A 25,657-nucleotide genomic window follows, 5' to 3' on the forward strand; every position below is an offset into this window, starting at 1 on the left:
TGGGAAATCTCTGTAGATTGATGGCATTTCATGCCGTTCAGCCTTATAATCTTTAAATGTGAGCAAAATCACCAAATTCACTATTAATTAAGATATTACGCTAAAGAATCAATCAAATTCAAGCTTTAAAGTGACGTTGGTGAATGATCAACGGTTTCTGCTGTTCTGATGTCACTAAGGCACTTGAATCAAAGTTTTGTTTATTAATAGAAATATATATTTTATATATTTTAATCATATATATATATATATATATATATATATATATATATATATATATATATATATAATATTGTTAACAGTTAATAAATATAATTTAAATATAATTCTTCAGGGTGACGCAGTGGCGCAGTAGGTAGTGCTGTCGCCTCACAGCAAGAAGGTTGCTAGTTCGAGCCTCGGCTGGGTCAGTTGGCGTTTCTGTGTGGAGTTTGCATGTTCTCCCTGCGTTCGCGTGGGTTTCAGTTTCACCCAGTCCAAAGACATGTGGTACAGGTGAATTGGGTAAGCTAAATTGTACGTAGTGTATGAGTGTGAATGAGAGTGTATGGATGTTCCCAGAGATGGGTTGCAGCTGGAAGAGAATCTTATCATATCATATCATATCATATCATATCATATCATATCATATCATATCATATCATATCATATCATATCATATCATATCATATAATATCATATCATATGCTGGAAAAGTTGGCATTTCATTCCGCTGCCTGGATAATTAAAGGGACTTAGCCGAAAAGAAAATGAATGAAGGAATATATATATTTTTTATATTATTTATGAACTGTGTGAATGCCACCGTTACTGACATAAACAAACAAACAAACAAACAAACAAACAAACAAACAAACAAACAAACAAACAAACAGAAACAAGTTAATAATCGATATTTGAATGACTGACATTCTTGTAGGAAGAATTGTTGTCATATACCTTTTAAAGAAGTTAAAAGCTTCTAAAAAATTCACTTTCTCTTCTAATAAAGTGAATCCAAAACAGCATAATCATGTTGCAATAATAGAGCAGATTGTGCGGGAGACAAAGAGAATCAATAATCTGGAAATGTTCACTTTGAAAAATCCATTGTGAGAAAGAAATAAAGAAAATCTCAAAAGCAGCTGCAAAACACTAGACAGTTAAATTTTGCTCTTTAAAGCAGATTTGCTTCTCTTTCAACAAGACGGAGAGAGAAAAAAGCATTCTCCTCTGACAGAAAGGATAAAGCTGAAATGAATCAGAAAGCTGATTCATTCACTCCAGCCCTCTCTTATTTTTCTTTCAGAATTGCAGAAGTGCAAAACGCCGGGACGCCACCACCGCCTCACTCCTCGGGATCATATAATGGCTGACATGAAAGGCACTTAACCAAACCCAATAAATAAATATGCATTCTAAACAGACGGAGAGCGGCGGAACAGCGACACCTTCACCAGCTCAGATTGTCAAAATGAAGGAGGTAAGATTGTCTTGTGTCCGCTGTATATCTGAGCTGGACTGCCAGAGGAATCAGCCTGATTTCTGGACCGCTGGAGATCCTTCATGAAGCCAGACACAGGCAAATCGACCGGACTCCCCTCATTTACACATCCATTTTTCATCTCCAATATTGAGATTGAAAAAAAAAAAAAAAAAAAAAAAAACTCTCCCTATTGAGAATCTACATTCATATCTCGACAACAAATAAAGTCGGTCAAGAGAAGACTCATTTCAGTCCTGGAAGAACAATGCTGTTTTCCTTTTGTTATATTAGCAGTAAATAAAGACACAACTGTCATTAAATCACTTGTTAATGGACAAATTAAGCCTTACTTTTAAATCTGAACTATTTCCTATACCTGTTGATTTCAAAGAAAATAAACTGGACTCAAAGGTTGCATAAAGCAGTTTAAAATTTGCCCTTTTTTAGATGTTTGACAATTTAAAATGAAAAATGAAAACATGGTGAGACAGAATTTAAAAAAGCAGCCAATCAGATTTTGTTTATCACAGCTCTGCCAGTCAGTGAAAGTGTGTATCCAACATATTTTCCCCTCAGAGCCAGAGTTTTCTTCCTATATTGTTGTAAAGAATAAAGTATAATAAATGTTTTTTAAATATTTGCTATAAGTGCTTATTTGTGGTTTGATCCAGACATGAACAAATCACTGACTTCGGTAGCAGCATTATGTCATGCCAGATCCTAGAAAGCATTTGATTGGTCAGAAGATTTGATGATAAGCTGAAATATGAAATGTAAAAAAATGTTAATCCATTTAAGCGCAAGTAACGAACTGTAAACTATGAATGTTCATATGATCTAAATGTGAATTTTGTCACTTTTGAAGCACTCTAGCTTATAGATAAACTTAGACTAGGGCCAGACAGAATCTGCAAACGTTGCAAACGTGCGCAGAATTTTGTTTAAAAAAAACAAATAAACATTTTAAGAGTATCGTAACTAAAAACTTGATATATCAAATAATAATATTTTATTTGTTTTTAACTTTTAGTTAATGTTTAAATGCAAATCCAATTAGATACAGTTATTTGGTAAACAAACCAAGTCTTTCATACATTTACTAAAAGACAGAAAATATTACTTCACAAACTGTATTGTAAATAAATCATAAGAACATTTATATATTTGTCAATAATATTGCTGAAATTAATTTTAAAAAGTTAATAAACACATTTACACAAGCAAATAAATAGACTCGATGATTGGCTAAAAATCTGCGAAAATCTGCATGCACAGATTCTGTGCGAGCCTACTTATAACTAAAATATTAATAACTAAAAAACGTTTGATTTTAAAGAACTTACAAAAATATGTATTGTGCCCAAATATAATCAAAGTTCCATAAGATGACATGGTGTTCAGTGTTCTATACAATGCATTGGCAAACCATGTTTTACTTCAGTAATCCATATAAGTTTGGCATCAAAATTGAACGTACTGTAATGCAACAAAACATTCTATATTTTAATATATTCTTTAAAATAGTCTATTTTGTGTCAAAAATAATATTCAATGCAGACTGATTAATGAACAAACGGTTCTTATGAGCAGCTTCTGTTATTGCATATAATACAAGAAAATGAATAGTGCCGTTTGATACCTCAAACACTTTATGATGAATAGTTATCAGGCTGAATCACTATGATGAATCTTTCACTACATTGGACTGGTTAATAAGCCATCTGATTCACTTATTGAACCATTATATTCAGGTGTCAAAATTAATTATGTATCATTATTATTACATATCAATCCATTTTTCCCTTTTATTCATGGTTTTCCAAGCATTAAAGTGTAATGAAACCGTTTCCCCCTTCTGGACATTAAAATGCATCCTTTTTCATTTTTACTTTTCTTTTTTTCACAGTGAAGCTCTAAAATACAATTTAATTCTAACGTTTATATGTAGAAATAATTACTAATTCCCTAATACAATTGTATAATAATAAAATAAAATAAATGATTAATAATATAATTATGCGGTCACACTTTACAATAATAGGGTATATAAAGGAATCAGAGAATGAAATTTAATACCTTTTAAGGCCTTTTTAAAGACTCTTTCCATACATTAAGACCTTATTACCGACATGTTTCCCTGGCTACTGCAGTGAACAAAGCAGCTTGATGTAAATCTTAATGTAAATTTTGACTACTTCCGAAAAACAGCATCCCAGTATTCAGAGATTAAATATGAGGCAAACTTTAGCAAACTAATACAAAGGCTGCATTTACACTGCAGATCTTGATGGTGAATTCCAATTTTGTGATTGTATCCGATTGTAATTTTTTTTTGATGACCCGCTTACATCATCTTTTAAAAGTGACTTGTACCCAATTGTCTGCATTTACATGGCAAACGACAAAGACGCAATGACCATAAAAAAATAAAAATAAAAATAAAAAGAGCTAGCGATGACTGACAGCTGATAATAAAAGAGCACTCTTTTTTTTTTATTTGTTCGCAGGGTTATATTTTTTTTTAATTCTTTTTGACAAGGTATTTTACTATATTTTATGACAAAAAAGTTATCATTTGGACCTCTTCTTTTAATCTAGGCATTTTTAAACCAGCAGGCATCTTAATGTAATGTTCATGACATGATTAATGCACGTGATGCAACAGTTTTATACTAGATTATATTGGTTACGTGGCGAATGTTGCGCTCTCTCTCTCTCTCTCTCTCGTTAACATGCTTAAATACTTGTGCTACATGACAATAAGGCTTTTTTAGTCCTAGTGTATGAGATTTACGATTTGGGACTCCCCTGAAATCTGTTTTGAAATGAAAGTGTCAGAGTTAACATCATTCAATATGGTTTTTAATGACGCGTGACTCTCATTGGTAGGTGAAAATCCGATCTACTTGCTTGCAGACACAAGGGCACAAATCCGATTCATATTGGATAAATTTTCACATATAAACAAGGCCTGAATTTGATTTAAGTAAAATGGAATCCATGTGATTTTTTTCCTGCTTACACGTACAAGGGCCATATCCGATCTGTGCCACATGGGAGAAAAATATGGGAATTGAGTCACTTGACCCATGCAGTGTAAAAGTAGCCCAAATGTAGCTGTAATATTGTAAAATAGCATTTGAAAAATTTTAATGGCCTTAAATTTGTCTAAATGGATTTAATGGAATTTATAATACTTTTTAATACCCTGCGGACACCCTGAATAAGGTTTCATAAGTTAATTTATTTACTAACATGAACTAATGATGAACAATACCATTAAAGCATTTATTTAATATAGTTTAAGATTTACTATTGCATTATTACAATTAAAATTCCTGCTGGTTAACATTAGATAATGCACCTTGAGTCAATATGAACTAACAGTGATCAACTTCATTTTCATTAGCTAACATGAACAAAAACTGTAGTAAATGCATTGTTCATTGTTTGTTTACGTTAGTAAATGCATTAACTAATACAACCTTACTATTATTATTATTCCTAAATTATTATTAGTAGTACTATTAATAACAACAATAACACATGAAAAAATAAATAAACAGGATGATCAAATATTCTATTCTATATTTGAACAAATAGAAGTCAGAATAATTACCATGTAATTTAAATAAATGTATTTGTTTCGCTGAAAAATAAAGGGAAAAAAACATTATTTCACCCGTTTTGACCTTTAACTGGTTTCTGTTAATTAAACTTGGATGCAGATATTAAAACTGGACGACTCAACTGTTTATTTCTTTATCCATTTAACATTTATGTTTTAAAACCACACTTTTAAAATACATTAATGTTCACTGCATAAGTTCTTGTTGCTCTGTTTTCTGGGAAGGGAATGTGTGATTTCCAGCATAAGGCGCGCACAGGGGAAACAAACTCATATTTAAACTTAATGTGAAAGCAACTGTTTTCAAGCATATCGATTTATATGCATCCAAAACTCAAGCTGTCTGTTATAGATGCAGTACAATATGTGTGTGTGTCTGTGGTCTCACATCTAATACAGCATATTTAAACGTTATTACTCTACAGATGAACTCCTGTTACATCACTGTGTGAGAGGTCATGCTGTAAACCGCATCTTGTTTGTACAGTTCACAGAGATAAAACAGACATGAGAGGAGGGAAGAAAAAAAAACCCAAAACAACCCCCTGCTCTTCTGCCCAGAGGCTCCAGAACTCTCGGCTTAACACTGAGGCATAATTCATCGCAACTTGAATTAAATTACATCAGAGACTTGGGGCTGCCGTACATTATTGATACACTTACAGCTATTCCATCTGACACAGAAATCTATACTCGCCAACACACACACACACACACAAAGAAAGCCTGTCAGAGGCTATTTATGCCTCCCGAACAGAACGTCTGTTTCAACAGTGTTACAGTGGGGAAACTCTGGTAAACGCATTCAGATGAAAAGAACAAAACAAAAATGATTCAGCAACTTCACACTTAATCATGGGCCTGCTCCGGTGTCATTTGAAGAGTGAAACATTCCCTTACAAGCTTATCCTGTATAGTGTTATAGCAGAGTTTCACATTCTCATTTAAAGCATAGTGTTTGCAGCTCTTTAACCTCTCTAAACTTAATAACAACAGTCTCCAACAGTACTGTAGTTTACAAAATATTCTAGTGGAGTGGTGGTACATAAAAATTACTCATGTAAAAATTCACTTCCATCTAGTCTAAATTAAAAACCAAGTCAGAGTCAGTTCAGACGAACCCAGATTTAACATCTTAAATAGCAACTAAAGAGATCACAAATCTGTCTTAGTACCTGGCAAGGGTTTTTAAAGGCACAGTTCACCTAAAAATAAAAATTCTGTCAACATTTATTCAACATCGACTTGTTCCAAATGAGGTTTCTTCTTTAAGTTTTTTCTGTCGAACAGTCAGAAGCTCAATGCTGAAAATCAGTAGCCATTGACTTCCATAGTGTTTTATTTTTCTATAATTTTCTCAATGGTTTCCAACATTCTTTAAAACACTGTCTTGTGTGTTCAACAGAAGAAACTTTTAGGTACAGATAAACCTTGGTATGTTAGGATTATTTTCTTCAGCAATATATTACAAATATTTTAGCACATAAATTATGTAATGAAGTCAAAGCTTTTATGGATTCTTGTTGTAAAAAAAAAGTGAGTTGATCAAAACTTGTTTACTCAGTTTACTTTCTCAAGTAATGTACAAAATCTACACATCATATCATTACTGTGTACTTGAATGTACAATTAAAAAAATATTAATAATAATAATAACAATAAAAATGAAAAAAATAAATAAATAAACAAACAAACAAACAAACAAACAGTTATGCCATTTTTAATATTGTAAAATTGTATTGTAAAATATGCTTTTACAAGACGTTTTGTCAGCTTTGGATGAATTTTCCGTAGTTAAATGATACAAAAGTAAATTTTATTAGTCTAGTGTCATTCTATAGAGTATTGTTGCAGGATATAATAGTAAGTTAGAATACATTTATTATATAAAATAAATAATATTTGTAAAATACTACAATGTAGCTTTTTATTTTTAACTTTTCATAAAAATAACATCTATCTATCTATCTATCTATCTATCTATCTATCTATCTATCTATCTATCTATCTATCTATCTATCTATCTATCTATCTCATCCATCCATCCATCCATCCATCCATCTATCCATCTATCCATCCATCCATCCATCCATCCATCTATCCATCTATCCATCCATCCATCCATCGTATATACACATGCATACACAAACATATATGTTACTAAGAGGGTCACTCTTTACTAGCCAAGAGGAGAACTGGGTTTTTCCTCATTTTAAAGAAACAAAATCACATCCATAATTTTTTAGGGTCTTTTTTTATAATATGACTGAAAATATTTTTATTTTCTTTTTTAAACGCATACCAAGTGGGGACCAGAAGCTCTGAGTGACATCTCCTTAGCCAACAGGGTACTTTCATAGACTTTAGTGTCACTGAGTGAGACTGCTGGAACAATGACTTTTATTTAAAAAGAAAAAAGTTCTCCTGCTTTAAATATTGTAAAATTGTATTGTAAAATATGTTTCATAGGATTTTTTTGTCAACTTTGGATAAATGTTTAGCAGTCAAATGATTCTAAAGAAATTCTATCAGTCTAGTATCGTTCTATATAATATAATTGAAGGATATATTACATTGGAATAATGTATTATATAATAAAATAGAATTTGTAAAATACCACATTGTCACTTTTTATTGTTTATATGTCATGAAAACAAAGTTATCTATCTATCCATCCATCCACCTATCCATCCATCTATTCACAAACTGCATTTATTAACACACACACACATCGTATATATATAGTCAGAGATGCATATATTTATATAGATATTTAAAATATATATAAATAATAATTCAGAATAATGACATTTGTTGTCACTTATTCATAGTTTACACACATTCTAATGATGAAAGCGATGAGTGTTGAATGACCCCCATCTCTCTGCTTTCTTATTCTCATCTCTCTTTATACTTTATTTTTATGAGCAGATGCAAACTTGCATGCTTTTTCTTCTGGTTTTGTCCGCCCTTCTATTTAAGTCTCAAATGTGCTGAATCTCCTCCTTTCTTTGTTGTGACATTTCCAGATCTCCGAGAGCTCTCCGGAAACAGCCTGCTCCATTACAACCGGCTGAATTACTGTAATCTTTTCAAATATCACAATCCCCTTCCATTAGCCCAACCTACTCTTAAGATACTGTGGCAGGAGTGTGTAAATACATCTACAGTCAGCGCACACAAAGCGACAATAAACATCTATTAGATAAAAAGGACTAAACAGATCCGGGTGATTAGAGAGGAGGAAAAAATAAACAGACACGCTTCAAAATGCACTTAGATGCTATTTACAAAAAGAAAAGACTTGAAACACCTATTATATCTTTTTTCACACCTGCTAGGGTTAGTTCAGGTAATTTATTTACTAATTTAAAACCCGTTTTCCCATAATGTTGGCTTTAAAAACGTTTTTAACAGTGACCTTTGTTTCTGTACATAGAATTCTGCAAGGTCTTTCTTCTGTGAAACATAAAACGATAATTTTGGTACATATTATCAAGGAAATGAGGTGCAAAACAACACCGGATTTCAGTTCAAATAATCTTGTTTAAAAATAACACAAGGGGGAGTAAAGGCTCTTTTCCAGCAAAAGTCATGACTGTATTGTTATATAACTATAGCAATAACTAAATTGTTGTCAACAGCAACACGCAGTTCTGTTTAATCAGGCGCTGCAGTTTTGACATCTGTCACTTTAAATGCTTGAGTTTGTTGGGTACTAACTGGCCGACAAAGCTTTTAATAATCAACAAATGGAAAAAAAACATCAATGCATCACCAGGAGGCACAGACATTATTTTAGCTTTGACTAAGCTTTTTTATATACAGTTGAAGTAAGAATTATTAGCCCTCCTGAATTATTCACCCACCTGTATATTTGTTCCCAACTTCTGTTTAAGGGAAAGATTTTTTTCCAACACATTTTAATAATTCATTTCTAATAACTGATTTCTTTCATCTTTGCCATGATGACAGTACATCGTAGTTTACTAGATATTTTTCAAGATACTAGTTTTCAGCCTAAAGTGCGTTTTAAGGCTTAACTAGGTTAACTAGGCGTGTTAGGGTTATCATGCATTTGCATAGCTCATACTGTAAAACAAATGTCTCCAAGTGTCACAACATTTTGAATTTTTGTTTTAAAGTCTTCTGATTAATTTTGAATGAAGAGGCCAGAGGAGTTAAAAGTACTTACAGTTGAAGTCAGAATTATTAGAATTAGTTTTTTGATAGTCTACAGAACAAACTAACTACCCTAACCTGCCTAGTTAACCTATTGTAATTAACCTAGTTAAGCCTTTAAATGTCCTTTTAAGCAGTATAGAAGTGTCTTAAAAATATCTAGTATAATATTATTTACTGTCATCATGGCAAAGATAAAATAAATCAGTTATTATGAGTTATTAAAACTCTCCTGTTTAGAAATGTGTTGAGAATTTTTTTCTCCGTTAAACAGAAACTGGGGAAAAAAAATAAACAGGGTGGCTAATTATTCTGACTTCAACTGTATATGTACAAATACTAGAGATGCTAAGATCGATCAGCCAGATATTGGTATCGGCCGATAATCACATGTAATAACTTGATCGGTCTCGCTGATCTGGCCGATCTCATGAACCGATCACAAGTGACTGTGTTAGTTGGAGATGAGCAAAATATTTGAATGACCTTGCATGTTTTTAGGCCTTTTTACACATAAAAACGGAATGTTCTGTGTTTTTGACAATACAGCAAGTTTACTAAAACCTGGCTGGAAATATGACATAAATAAAAAATTTTTTACATGAATATTTAATAATATTACTTTTTGTAATATACTTACTGCAATAAACAGTTGTGCATATGCCTATTTCCTTTTAGTACAGAAGTAATGGATTCATGTGTGCATTGTAACTTCATTTGCATCAAATAAGCGCTTCAAACTTTTTCTTAATTGAGACATTCTTCTTCCATCATTTGCAGTGTTTCCAAATCGCAGTTTCTTTTTTCTTTCTTTTTTTTTTTTTTTTACAAATGTTTCATTACGTATTATTTTCTGTAAAGCTGCTTCTGACCAAGACATATCCACACCTAATTGCCTATAAGAGACATGTTTAAGGGATTATATGCAACATCCTTAATTTATTATTTTAAGTCAGAAGAGATCTCCACTTCAGTATCATACTTAGAGGGAAAATGTGCTTTATGCATTATACAGCTTAGAATCTGTACTTTGTATTGGCCGATCACCATGACAAAGAATAGGTACTTGATATAAGCTGCAAAAATCCTGATCGGAGCATCCTAAACTGTAAAACCCCAGAAATTAAGGTAACCTAAACCATTTGAGAAAACCGACTGCAACAAACCATTTACGATTAAAAACTAATCCTAATGAGTACTGTAAACATAAACCATTTGACTAAAAGCAGCAATTTGAGCATAGTAAACCCAATGAATGAAGAGAATTCAAACCAATGACTGTAAAAAATATGGACGACGCGACAGCCCTTTTTCCCATTGAACGCCTTGAGGGCAAAACGCCTGCTTGACGGGCACAAACTGTCGCAAAAGACTGCTGAAATTGGAGCCAGACATGCGCAGAAGGACTGTCTGATGGAGCCAGAGGAGGAGCCGCGAAAATGAGCAGAGTCGAGCTTCCAACCAAACGCTTTATGTAAAATCAACTACGCCCCCCGAACTTCTCAGCATGCGTTTGCTGTCATATCAACACAAATGGATGTAATAACGTTAACAAATATGAGGGTTTTATATATTCAATCGCGCCAGCTCCAGGCCGCATCGCATAACTTACTCGCGGCGTCGCGGGCTGATTCCGGCTCGCATGCGGCAGCGCCTGCTCACTCGGCCGCCGCATCTGGCTCCATTGACTCGGGCTGGAATTGGGTAGTGAGTCCAGGCATCCGGAGTAGGTCCAGCAGAGGTAACATTAGTCAGTCTGAGCTCTAAGAGATAAGTCTCCGGCAGGCGAGAATCTAGCCGGAACTGTGTTTTGCTATCTGGGTGGCTAGGCGTGTATCAGCAAACTAATAAAGCCCGAAAAAAGCCCTGAACTTAGCGAATAAACAGTGTTCCACCAGGATCATGTATGTCAGAAACTATAGTTTACTGCTGAACTCATTTTGTCATGGTAAAATAACACAGAAATCGAATAATAACATTTCAGTCTACTTCAGTCTCCTGCTGAAGCTCAGACGCCGCGCTTTGAGAAACTGTCAATCACAGCTGTCAATCACGATGACACGCCCAGCATTAAATTACTGCTAAAAACAAACTGTTTACAAAAATGAAGATCTGCACCTATTTCAGCACAATAACCAGTGCCTTTATCGACCAGAACTATCTTTCGGGACATTTTATTGCAAGTGTAATTATTTTTTTTATTTGGGCTCAAGTCTCCTTCATTAACACGGAGGAGGCGGGCTTTATGACTTGTACTGCAGCCAGCCCCCAGGGGGCGATCTAACGGCCGAAACCTTCACTCAAACGTAGGCTTGCGGCACACTTGATTCAAACCAACTGAGTGCTGTAAAACCCAATAAGTTAAGGCAACTCAAACCATGAGGAAACCGATTGCTACAATCCATTTTAGTTAAAAAAACTAATCTACAGTACTGTATATGAGTACTGTGAACTTGCTCCATCTAAGTTGAAGTAATGCGGTATGTGATGAGAAAAGAAAAGTGATTTGATTTAAATTTTTCTTTTGATTTGATTATTTAACTCTTTTCAAAAAAACTTTTAGTAAATTTTGAGTTAACTACACTCATTTCATTTGATAAAGTTGACTGTTCAGTTTTACAGAGTAATAATTACCCAGCAATATGAAAACCATCAAATACAAATGTAACAAACTGTTTTTAAGAGCACTTGCCCTTTAAGAAATGCATGGCTACAGATACAGATGATTTACATCTTAAATACTGCTACTTATCGACTATTTTTCACTAATGTATTTCCAGCAGTCCACAAAACTATTCCAACTAAGATAAAAATGACTATTTGGAAGCATATATATATATTTTAAAGCCTACATCTCTCAGTAAATCTGAATACAAATATTTAACCAGACTCGGTTTTGCGGCTGCTAAATGAAGCAGGCATGAAAGCACACTAACTCTGCACTGTCACCGCTGTTTGCACCACATCTTAAAGATGGCTTCAGAGAGCTGCAAGCCTTCGGGCCAAAAAAAAAAGGAAAAAAAAAAGAAGACGACGAAAAAAATAAGGCAGAAAATAGGAGTCATTTTCTCCCATCCTGAACTGACACTTTTTCCCTCTTCTCTCCTCACAGCGGTAGATTATCTTCCAATGATAGCGCAGGCCGGGGCCTCAGCGCAGCAAGGCAGACACTAAATTGGCCTGCCGACACACTCGGCACTTATCATACATGCTAATGGCCTGGCTCGCTGTGGGCAGACGGCAATCCTAGCTGGGCGGCCAGGGCACACTGAGAGAAAAGGGCGGGAAACGGTAACAGAAATGAGAGCCACAACCTCCACACTGCCCGCAGGAGGCAAGGGCACCGCCAGGGAGGACATGAGCGCTGAATTCACATCATTCTGCTGCAAGCACGCGTGGCTATGAGGCAGCATTGCTCTTTACGCGTTAGGGACGAGAAGAGGGTATTGACTGAGTACTTGATCGCTTAATAACGGGTGGCTAAAGGAAAGGATGTGTTCCTGAATATGATGGCTTATGCAGTCCATACTCTTCCAAGGTTGAGGAGATGATTCCCAGAGGGAGGGAGAGAAAGAGAAAGAGAGAGAGAGAGGCACTGATAGAGAATCAGACAGAGTGAAGCAGATAACATGTGCAGTCATATGCCCATGAGAAGTCCCAGAGAGAGGGTTTACACGGGGTCAGCATACAGTCACTTCTTCCATTGTGTCAAACAGCCACTGGACTATAAATAACACTTCCTGGGCTGGCACCTAAAATTACCCTGCTATTGAACGCTCCCTCACTCAGCGGTGGGTCACAACGGGCCAACATCCCACTAGTCGATTAGTGGGATCGAGCACTTGTTTATTTATAGTGGTAAGGTTTTTGATAGGGATTTTAGCTGTGGCTATATTTGCGCTGTAAGGGTCACTCTCTCTATGCGGGGAAGTTTCAAAGTGTGAGCATTATAAAAACAACAGGGTTGTTTCACGTATTTGAATCAAATAATTGCAATTAGGTATATATTAGCTATTTTATTAGGTATATAGTAGTTAACATTTGAAGTGCATCAAAAGACAAGACTGGGTTAAATGTTTTGATCCACTTCAAATGAGGACAATAGTTTATACAGTTGTGCTCAAAAGTCTACACACTCCTTGAATAATTTGTTTAAATGTGAATAATTTGAACAAAATAAGAGCGATTATACAAAGTTTTTTTTTTTTTATTTAGTACTGTGCCAAGTAAGATACTAAACATCAAATATGTTTACATATAGTTCCCTACACAAAAATCTAGCTGGAATAATTAAAATAACCCCCTGCAAAAGTTTACATACCCTTGGTTTTCAATACTGTGTGTGGTTTCCTGATGATCTACCAGTGCTTTTTCTTCTTTGGGATGGTTATTTATGAGTCTCCTCTTTGTTCTGAACAGTTAAACTGACTGCTGTGCCAGCAAATACGGCATCTACTGCAGATTTGAACTTTTTACAGCAGTGACTGTATGATTGTGAAATCCATCTTTTCACACCGTGGACTCGGAACAGTACTATATTAAAAAAATAACATGCATTTTGTATGATTTCTCTTGTTTTGTAAATTTTTTTTCACATTTTAGCAAATTCTTCAAAGGTACATAAACTTTTGAGCAAAACCGTACATACACTGTTAACATTTTGAGTAAATTACACAGTATTTCACTGTAATATGAACTGTGTTTTATTGTAGGACATTTATGCGGTACATTACTGTATTTTAAAGTTGCATTGTGAAACGACAGTTATGCGGTACATTACTGCATTTTAAAGTTGCATTGTGAAACGTACTGTATATTTTACAGTAAACATATGCAATACTGTAAATACATAACAAAATAAATGGTGTTGTAAATGCAAATACAGTATTTTTGCAGTTAATTGATTTACATTAAGTTATAGGCGAACTGCTGCCAGTTATTTACTGTACATACTACAGGAAAATGTAATGTACACAGCTTACACACACACACACACACACACACACACACACACACACACACACACACACACACACACACACATTAATCTAGAAAAATATGTATTGAATAAAAATGCACCAATAGAGATCATATTATTATAAACACTAAATAGACAAATTATTATTATATTATTATTATTAGTAGTAGTACTTTCAGTCAAATGTTTGGAATTATTTATAATTTGAAAGTTTAGTTATCATAAACTATTGAAAAAGTTTAAGATTGCCTCATAAAGTCTGGTTTATACTTTTGCGTTGAGTAATCGACGTGACCCTGAGCACACGTCTTGCATGTTGTCGTGCATTTATACTGCGCGTTGTTTGTGTTGCTCTGCAATAACCCTTCCGAAACGCTAGCTGGCAGTGAGGATTTTATGTTCCTCTGTGTAGAGTTTCTTCACCGGTGTTTTGTTTTTTCTAAACGTTACCTTAATGTAGAAGTAGCTCAAACTCGCTCATTTTGAGGCAGGAACCGAGGGATGTGCAACAACTTTAATCATAAGGTAAACACAAAACAAAACTTTCCATCTGGAGCTCCTTCACTGGACTCCACACTTGTAAACACTCGCTCCAAAGTGTTCACATGGCTCTCGGTCCCACCTACACTCGTCAACGCTACCAAGCTGACCAATCACAGAGCTTGCGCTATGCGTCGTTGCGACGTGTAGTTACATTTTTTGAGGGGTGTCCATGCGCAGGCTGCTCCGGAGCATACGTGTACACTTGATGCTGAAGTATGAATTAGCCTTAAAACCCACTATATATAGCAGAAAGTAGCATCGTAAAACTTTTCTTTCAGCTCGGTGCCTCTTCTGAAGGTATTTTTAATGGACAATCCACTGGGACAGTGCTGAAGTCATCCAGGTGAATTCAACCACTTATCCAACCCAGTCGGCTCACTTTCACACAGTACCCCTCATGACAGACAGCACCGGGGAAGATAAAAGTCCCTGGAATGCTTGATAAAATGGAGAATGCTTGGAATGGGGCTTCTGAAAAATCCTCACACACAGACGCAACAGGACATTATGAAAACTATGATTTGCTGTTCCAAAAGAACAGCAAGAAAAGAAAGAGTCAAAACAACCATTAGGGTGTTCCAATTAATAGCGATTTCTATCTATATCTGCACAATCTGGACCAAGTCGCGTGGTGCTTTAGTTTAATTGCTTTCATTGATGAAATAATCAAGAGTTCGGATCCTTAATGATTTACCTCTAAAGTAGAATTACAACTCAAAGGAATCTTTTAAGAGTTCACTTGAAGGTAATCTCCATTTATCTCAACCTCTTCGTGTGGGATCTAACCTGCCTGCTGGATTCTCCGTTTCCATCTCCAAACTCTGCGGATCAAGGAAATGTCTTCTAAATGTTTAATGCATGGCTGTATTTCCAGGCCAACTATCAAATGAGCTGATCAGGAAGTCTGGAGTCTGTAGAGACCTCTACCGGTCCAGCTTTTCAGATCCTGGAACCATTTAGGGTCATTTATGGATATCCAGGGCCCTGGCAGCTAGAGAGTGGCCTTACTGGGTCAACAGAGCCTCTCTATAAACAGCTACTGAGGCTGGCTCGCTCTCTGCTCCACAGCCTGAGGTCGAGGGTCACAGATGGCGCCTCTGAAGATGGCGGCTCACCAAGCAGGCAGTCGACATACAAAGCTGGCATTTCCACAAGCAGAGGGAGATCATTACGGCCGCTGTACAAAATATTCATGATAATAACAATATTACCATGGTCGAATTAGCAAGTCAAATATGCACACAGGCCTGCTAGCAGACGAGGCTTCAGAGACCACTTTGATCTTGTTGGCAAAAGCAACTTGACGATGGCAATTGAAATCAGTAGGAAGAGCAAAAGAGAGCAAAAGGAAGGACGGCTTTCCGCCCAACACGCCTTGACCTTTTTCTTGTTTTTTAAGCCTTTCGTTCCCGGCGCATCATCTGAGAAATGATCTGAACTGAGAGACCATGACAAAGCTGTCATTTTAAGTAAATGTTTTCCCATCGCCACGTTTATCTTTTTCTTAAACCTTTGTGACTGATATTAGCTATGCAAGTAATTCTCCAATGGCCCAATTTAAGCCAGCCAGTCGATCAACAGCGAGGATCCTGCTGGGGGACGCTGGGGGAAATGTGTTAAAAAAAAAAAAGGAAAGAAATTCAGGCTTTCTCTAGACGCTCATTGAATAATGAGCACATTTGATGCAATATCATATAAAAATCAATGGAGAGACAGGAAAGGCTGGTCATACTGTTGACATGTTAAGAATGGAATACTGGGATTTTATTAGCAGGATTGAGAAAGCTACATGAAAACCAACTGAAACTACTACTGCTTAAAAGCTACTAAATTAGAAAATAGATTTTCTTATCTCAAAGAGGCTCACAGCAGTAAACTTTAATCTCAACATGTACTCAAATTTGAATCAAACAGTAATTTTATTAATAAAACATCACTCATTTGAGCAGTAAATAAAAACAATAATATGTGACCAGCCTAATCCTTAAAATGAGTGATACTTATGAGTCTTTAAATTAGCTAAAAAAAAAAAAAAAAGGGAACACAATTTGAATAAAAAAAACAACAGCTTTTTTTAAGGTGTAATCTTGGCTGCTTCAGACCTGACATAAGCCCCTTTCACACAGTGACAGCGGTAAATATCCGGAAATTTTCTGGAACGACTTTATCGGTAAGTAAAAAAAAAAGCGCTGTTCACACAGGCAAGGACAATCCAGACCTTTTCTGGATAAGACCATTACAAAATATTGGTAAATTCTGACATCACTAACCAGGAATGAGCTCTAAACGGCAGCGCTTGTATTTGTAAACATAAAAGTGGTCGGGCTTTTGTTGATGGTTTCACTTTTATTTAAAGTTTTAGCATTCATGCAGCTGCTTTGTCCCAGAGACACCTAAAGGCAGAAGCGATAACCGCAGCTGAACGTTTCATTTACACATTTGACTACATTACAAATGAAGTATTGTGAACAACTTCGATGTAAACATATAGAGCAACACTTTCGAATTTTAAAATGTACATAAAAGGCATGTATGCTGGCGTTCACTGGAGCACACTTTCACATGCACACGTGTCAAGCAACTAAAGCAGAGCTTGAAGGTAATCAAACAGCGGTTAATCATAAACATCTTATAGATCATTTTTTGAAGAAGGAACATAGAAACGGTATCTGACTAAAATCTAGAACTAAATGTGTCTGGAAAAATCTTCAAAGGCTTTTCTTTTCATAAACAGCATTGATGTGAACGCATCTGATTGTTCTTATTGGCTGGAGTAGACGTCTCATGTCAGCCCATTCTAAACATGAACATGCTCTTTCTGGCAAATTTCCGTCTGCGTTTACACAGAGCAGCACACTGGCAAACTACCGGTAATGTTACAACTTCTCTTTCCGGAAAATTAACACAACGAATTTACCAGTATTTTCAAAAAGGGTCTGTTCACACATGATCCCTTTCTGTAAAGTTGCTGGTAATTTTCCAGAAACATCTGTATGTATGAAAAAGGCTATAGATAAATAAACAGGATAATAAACCACCAGTAGATAGCAGCAAATCCTTGTAATGATCAAATAATTATTTAAGCCAGTGGTTCTCAAACTGTGGTATGTGTACCACTAGTGGTATGTAGGCCTCCTTCTAGTGGTACTCGGAGGAATGAAAAATGTCATGTACATGCTACACACATTAAAAAAATTATCCTAAATTATCTATATAATATGCCATTTATTACATATAGCCTATATTTCTGAGGTAATCTGCCACATTTTTTTTTTAAAAGTGTGCAGAGGTGTAGCTGCTTTACTGGGCCTACTATTGTGTTTCAATACTGCTCATTTTGGTGGTACTCGGAGAGATAATTTTTTCTGAGGTGGTACTAGAGGAAAAAAGTTTGAGAACCACTGATTTAAGCAATTCGTTCAAAACTGATGACTTATACAGGATTAAATCAAGTTATCATTTATGAAACACTGACCAACTCCATTCAATCCAAAAACATTTAATAAGGAAGAAACACTTCAGCTTTCTTTGGAGCTATAAAAACGTAACTCCCTCAATATTAGCTTCATGTTAATATTGAGCTTTTTCATAATACTACATGTATTGACCTTATTCTCCGCAGAAGAGCGGGTGCTGCCATTTGAATCTTTTTGGCACAAGACTTCCTGTCTCATTCACTTCCATTCATTTTTAGACATTAAAAACTGCTCGTTTCGCTGTTTTATGTTGCAAACTGATATTTCCTTGTTATATTATTCTACTTGGTCTGTATAGTCATGCAAACATTTGTTTGTAGAGCAAGTAGTTTGACCGTTTTTTGCCGTTTATTATTCCTTGTCATTTCTCCCATAGGCAACTGAAACGGAAGTTCTAAGACAATCGCGAAAACAGGTGCACTTCCGCATTTTAGAATAAGGTCAATACATACTAATAATACATAATACAACATGTGCTGTATTAACACTCATGTGCTAATATTCTGTAATTGTCAGATTTCATGTGACTTAGTTTGAACCATCCAAATTAGCAGTTTCAACAGAACAATCTGATTTTAAAGTATCTTGTTACCAGTAAAGCTATACAGTAGCATTTTGAAAGCAGCTGAGCTGCTGTCACACTAATGAATCAATGCAGTTAAATTTAGCTAGTTAACACTCCCGCACCAGTCATCAATCGTCATCTGGATAAAACTGAAAACTCCTGGAGGCTCATGGTTCGCAGTGATTTGTAAGTATAAGTAACTGAACTTTACTGACAGCGCTGACCTTCATTAAAAATCCTGCTAACTGGCTGTCATGTTGTATGACACCAGGGTTGTCCTCATTTGGTGATTGGTCTCGAGCACCGCAAGCTGCATCTGTGGCTCGCCTGCAGAAGCCTCAAGGTCAGGAACCGTGTCCCTCTGCTGTCTTTCATTCTCAAAAGCTTGGCAAGACACACAGAAATCTAATACCAAGCGTAGCGGCAAACATAAAATCACAGGACAGGGCATCAGGTGCCAACATGCAAGAAGCACCCAGGCTTTGATTTTTAAATCTTCTTTCAATCTTTTGCACTACACACTTTTAACAAGCCTGTAGAATGACTGCCAGATCCTTTCCCAGTCTTCCCTGGCTGAGGGAATTGCGACGGGGGGGGAAAGAGACAGGCCTTTACTCCCAGCCTGGCAGACAGGGATCCAAGACACAATTTCATGGTTTGTGGCCGGTGCACACCAGTGACTCCTCATCCCCTTGAAAGTAGGCTGGTAGGGGATAGGGATGACACCCCCACCCACGCAGCCCTGTCACCCTCACTGTACGCTGCCCATTATAAGCACCCATTCTGCTTCCAGCATCAAATATTAATCCTGGCCCCTGAATTGAAAAATTGCAAAGAGGTGAAACCAACTCACCATTTTATTATTGATTTCGTGAAAATGAATCTCGCAGACCTTTTCCACCACATCCTCGTTCTCAAAAGTTACAAAGCCGAATCCTGTGAAGAGAGAGAGAGAGAAAACAGGGAAGAAAAGATGGGGGGGTAAAAAAAAAAACAGCTCGTGATTGAAGTGAACCAACACAGAAGCAGTTAAATGAACAGGAAAAAAGCAACAAATATCTGTTGATTGCTATTATCGTATGGAGCAGGCATAAATGAGCCATTGAGTCGTGCAGCAATCTTCGTTTTATCTGGTCCTAATGCCATGCAAATTATGTATCTAGTACAGAGCAGGAACTCTTTTGCTGCTAAAATGATGAAGTCCTGGGCACTATTAAAATAGCTTTGAGTCTGCTCCTCAGAGATGGAGGAAGCTCAAAGCTGTTTTAATGGGATTTGTAGAGCCAGCCGGCATCTGAATTCCATTACCAAATATTTGATGTTTCTTTGCGAGTTTTTCAATACGTGACACACTCTTTTTTTCTCTTTCCTAAGTGCATCTACTGAGGATCCATTTTCACCTTACAGAGCACAACAGAGCCACACCACCCATGAGGAACAGGGAACATCCAGTGATTAACCAAAGCATCCTAAACCCTTTGAGATAATTTTTCAAACTACACCTGGACGTTTTCAAACAGAATACTTAGAATTTGCCACAGACAGTCAACCGGGGGGCAAAAAACAAACACAAATGTAAAAGGACACATTATAACCAGGCCTGTAGCCATCCTGTGAAAGGGGTGGTTCTTTTTTCTCAAAAGTTTGACCTTTTTAGTTATTTGCTTCATTTTCTATTTAAATTTTTAGAATTAATAAATAATTTTTATTGAAAATTTTTTTATAAATACGCAATTTTAGTGACATTTAAGCAACATTTTTTTTTTAATTAGGCTGTCAGAAGGTCATCATAATCACAGTTTTTGGTTTACCAAAAAATGGGAATCTGTTAAAGTTTTAAATTAAAAACTGTTGCCTATTGTCATTTATTAGACAAATAACAAACTGGACAGCACATTCAACCTTCCACAGTCCAAATTTGTCCATTTGAATAATAAATCAAATACGGTAAATAATAATAAATTAAATAAGCAAATTTGAAAAGTCATGGATGACAACAAAAGTCTAATTGGTATTAAAATTAAACTTCAATATAGGCCCCTTTTGGTGCTTCAAACCTTTTTATTGATCTGCAAGCCTTCTTCGATGGGTTATTATGATAAATAAATTATATTTTAGCATAGCAGTCAAAATAGGAAAAATGTTACAGACAAATTCTAGACCTTTGTCATTGGAAGGTGGGTCTTTCGAACCACACTATAAAAAATCTGCTATTTTACTTTTTTTCCGGCAGCTGGGGTGATGTAAAAAAGTAAATTAATGACCGTTAAATTACAGAAATTTACATAAAATTTCAATTTAAGGAAATTTCTGTAACTTAAAGTCTGTTACTTTACAGTAAATGTCTGTAATTTAACCGCTCTTCTTTTACTTTTTTCTGGCAACTTCATTGGTAAAATGATGTCCGTTAAATTACAGACATTTGCCGTAAAATACCAGACGGTAAATTACAGAAATTTTGTTTGAAAAAACAGATGGTAAATTACAGAGATTTTCTGTGAAATAACAGATAGTAAATTACAGAAATTTAACATAAAATAACATGCAGTAAATTACAGAAATTTTCTAGAAATTTTAATTTAAGGAAATTTCTGTAACTTAATATTCGTTATTTTATGGTACGTCTGTAATTTAATGGGTGTATCTCATGTTTTCCATGAAAAATAACAGACATTAAATAACAGACATTTACCATAAAATAGCGGATGTTACGTTAAGTTATAAAAAAATGTAAAAAAGCAGACTTTTTTTTTACAGTGCACCCAAACAACCCGATGATTTGATGAAATGTGAAACCACAGAATGAAATGTTGCCATTAATAAGTTCCCTATTTGTTAAAAAAATCCTTTATTATAATTATCATTATTATTGTTTATACTGTTTAATTAATATTTTAAAAGCATAAATACACAAACAAGTTACTAAGATAAATTCATTCAATTCTAACCACAAACTGAGTGCGCTGCCCTCCACAAGCCTTCAAGTACAAGAAACAAAAAGAGCAAAAGATAGAGCACTAGCTCCGCCGCTTTTGACTTTTAAGAAAGTGAGAGATAAATCCTGGGTTCAGCAGGTCAAAGGGGTTGACAGCAAGCCCAAAACAGGAAGCGGCGGAGCTCCTCTCAACACCGGCCATGATAAGAGCAGATGAAGAGGCGGGAGGGATGATAAGAGGGCACGGGATAAACAAGCCGGTGGCCTCTGGTCCGACACTGTGTGACCTCTCAGTGATTATACGTACAGTTTGTTTTGTTTGGGGAAGAAAACACTGTCTGAATTATCTGCTCCCTGACTCCATGACACAGTAGAATCCACTCCTTGTCCTGCTGGGGTAAACGCAGAGGTGGAAGGCTTACAGTTAAGAGTCGACAGAACATGTAGCTGTGCTGAGTGATGGCCTATGAGCTACATTGCAAACACGTGAGGGCCTTGCATTGGGGCATGAGGTAATTAACGGCAATTACTGTATGAACAAGCAATGGAGGTGATGTACGGTCACCACCGCATTGTCATCTTCTCTAGAGTTGGATGGTGGCCAGTACCCTCTCATCGACCCTTCTGCCCGGGCTTAGACGGCCTCGGGGGTTGACATCATTGACAGGATGTGAGTTATAGGAGCAGCCGCCCCATGGGAGGATACTGGAACAGGATTCACAGCCAATTACCCAGTGACCTCTTCTCTAGCAATGGCTTCCTGTACAAGCCCATTAAAGCTTCCTGCGACTGATCAGACCTGATGATTTGCTGAAGGCTGGAGCAGGTCCTACCATAGCACCACACCCTTGTCTACTTTGCTCCATCTTTCATAAAAAAATCAGGCGATGAATGAATTTGGCTGACTTTTAGTTTGGTAAAAGTACTTTTTTATTTGACAGATGAGCTAGCCGGTCCAGAGGTATATCCATAGTCATTAAATACTGCCTAGTAGGAGCACAACATCAGCACTTTGAAGCATTTATAATAGTACTGTACATAATTGTATAACTTTCCAACTTTAAATCACTTGCTACTTTTATTCTTGTGAATACAGTTAAACAAAATGCAGAATTAGGATAGAAAGATAGATGGATGGATGGATGGATCATTGTTAAAAAGGACTCCTATAAAGCTGTTTTTGTACTGTCAGGACAATAATAACCGCATCCAAATGAATGAGTCTGAAATAAAACATTTGAAACGTGCTATTTGCAGTGCTTTTCTATATGGCCAGACGTGCTAGCACAGTCTAACTCTTTAAACAGCACCCTCACACATGGAGGAAACATCCCTGGTGATTTCAGCCCAGAGACATTTACATGTGTCTGCAGGCCCCAGGCTGATGGGGCTGCCTTTGAAATCATGAGAGGCAGTTAGTTTTCCATCTCGGGCCTCTGCGCCCTTATCAGCCGCACAGCGACCAGTTCTGACAACCAACAAATCAGCTGTCAGGAGCAATTTCTCAGCAGCCGGGAGGGAGCTGGCACACATTGGGTGGTTCGGGGAGCCCGACGGCTGCAGAGGGAGGAGGAGGGGGTTACAGTACCTGCACCCCAGCAGGAGGCACCTGAAACTGACATTTCCCCGCCAATTGACGAATCTACTATCATTCCTACAAATTTCACTTGCTAGAAGTCCAGAAATGCATAAAGGGTGGGATAAGAATGGGTAGAATTAAAATAACTTAAATAATAAAAAATGTCAACATGTTATTATCCTGATCAAGTTAAATGACAAGACTGGGAATTTAACCCAGCTATTGGATTTGTTTATATTTAGGCCTAATTTGACTTAAAACAACAGAGCATTTTTTTTAAAGAGCCCCTATTATGGTTTTTTGAAAATGACCTTCCATGCAGTGTGTAAAACAGCTCTAAGTGAAGTGAAATATCCAGCTAAGGCTTAAATCTAAAAGTGCACCGTGTTTCAACTATTAATTCATTTATAAAAGAGTTGATTCAGTGGTTTGAATGAATCGCCGCTGTAATGAGTCTTTAGCCGTGTTAGTCGATACAGAACTCAAGCGCCACCCATTTGTTACGTGCACAGACCCGGAAAAATTAAACCTCAGCCCGCCCACAAGCACTGTTAAAGAAAAAGGAGCAGATCCTGGTTGAATGAAGTCACGTAGACACTGAAGTTTCCTCTGAAGTGTGAAGGAAAGTTAGTGTGTTTTTTTTCCTACCCAAAGATGAGGCTGTGAAGAATAAGTGGTTGAAGTTTATTTTTGCAAAAACACCTCAGCATTATAGCCCCAGCCTTGTGCTGTGTCCCTGTCATTTTTCTGACGAGTGCATCAGCAATCTACAAGCTTACAACAGGAGATTCCTCAGCCATTTGTTAAAGGAAAGATCAGAAAAGACTATTGATGTATGGGACTTTGTCAGAGCTTGACAGGAACTTTACAGTACACAGTTCATGGATCTGTTTTTTCCTCGATTTCACATGTAAGTAAGAGCAATTAAAATTTTTTCTGCCTAGTTTTCTCTAGCTTGCACATTATGTATTTAATAGTGTTTTGTTACTTGCAACTGCTTGTACTGTATCTGGTTAACTCTTTATATTCTCATCACGTCTAAAGCCACGTTAAAAACTGTGTCGCGTGATGCTTTGTCTACAGATTTAAATGTGTTTGTGAGCTTGCATTTCACTGCCGTTTGTCATTGCTAGGGTCACACATGCCACTACACATGTGTGGCGGTCAAGTTTCAATATAGTTCAGCTTTTGCCACTGTGTGGATTATTACTGAATGTGTGTCATGGTTAAGAATAGAGCAATATGACGGTGTTAAACTGCATTTCTTTAATGCACTCCTGCATTTGGTTCACACATACACTCTGACTACTTCAAAATAGTTGATAAGCTGTGGTGGACATTTTTCTCTGTCTCTCTCTGAACGCAGTCCACGAATCACAATAGACTCGTTCATCGGACTTATTAGTGCAGTTTAGCCTCATGCTAAGGAGAGGTTCGGGAACAAATTAATCGCTGAACGAATTATATGGAAGTTGTTGGAATAATTAGATAAAAATAAATGCATATTATAAGACAATGAAAGTGTTTTTTGACCTTGTATGCATATCACACTGATGTTGGAGACCCCAAAACAAAATATGATCTTTTTAATGCATAATAGGGGCTCTTTAATGTAGGTACTATTAAAATGAATAGTTTGTTTAGTTAACTTGTGATTAAGATAAAGTCAAAATGAAAAGAAGCTTTTGGAGGTGCAAGACTCTTTTGAAGCCACTCAAGACAGTTCTAGGAAGTAACATCACTGAACCACTTTAATGATGGACTTTGGCTTAGGGATTTTAGAATGACCAAAACTGCATTTCAGATACTGTGATATTGTGTTTCAGATATTGTGGTCGGTCCATTGGCTTGTCCACTTAAGCATGCACATCACATGACTTTTTAAAAATGTATTTATACATGTGTTTTCATTGTAGTTTATCCACACTTTCTTTAATTGAATAAAAAGTTTATCATACGCAGTTGTGTGCGTGTGTTTTTGTATGCACATCTTTTGTGCACAACTGCCAAACACCATCTCTAACCACATCAAGCATTGCAGGAAAGATATAGTAACGATCCCGCATGCTGTCTTTGTCAGAGTTCAGGGCGCTATCGGCAGGGTGAGCTCTCGACCAAGCATTGGAAACGGCAGCAAATCAAAAACTCTCAGTGCTCCTAATAACCAGACCAGAGCCGCAAACAGGATCTTTTAATGAAGAAGTGCCGATACCGAGGGCCCTTCACCGCATCCCCTGCAAAGTCAAGCGAAGGAGAGGACGAGAACAATGCAAAACAACAGCTGCCTCTGCGCTGGCGGAGGAGAC

General features: G+C 36.5%; 1 protein-coding gene across 50 annotated transcripts in view; it reads right to left on the reverse strand.

Annotated features, from left to right (window-relative positions):
- msi2b (musashi RNA-binding protein 2b) overlaps positions 1-25,657 on the reverse strand; it is a 413,958-nt gene that overhangs the window by 90,622 nt on the left and 297,679 nt on the right. For all 50 annotated transcript variants that reach the window (XM_087282615.1, XM_087282616.1, XM_087282617.1 and 47 more), the window contains one exon: positions 19,691-19,773. In XM_087282615.1, the coding sequence (XP_087138741.1) occupies positions 19,691-19,773 (83 nt within the window). The remainder of the gene's footprint in view (positions 1-19,690; positions 19,774-25,657) is intronic.

Source organism: Danio rerio, chromosome 15, assembly GCF_052040795.2.
Source record: "Danio rerio strain M-AB ecotype USA chromosome 15, GRCz13ab, whole genome shotgun sequence".
Taxonomy (NCBI): domain Eukaryota; kingdom Metazoa; phylum Chordata; class Actinopteri; order Cypriniformes; family Danionidae; genus Danio; species Danio rerio.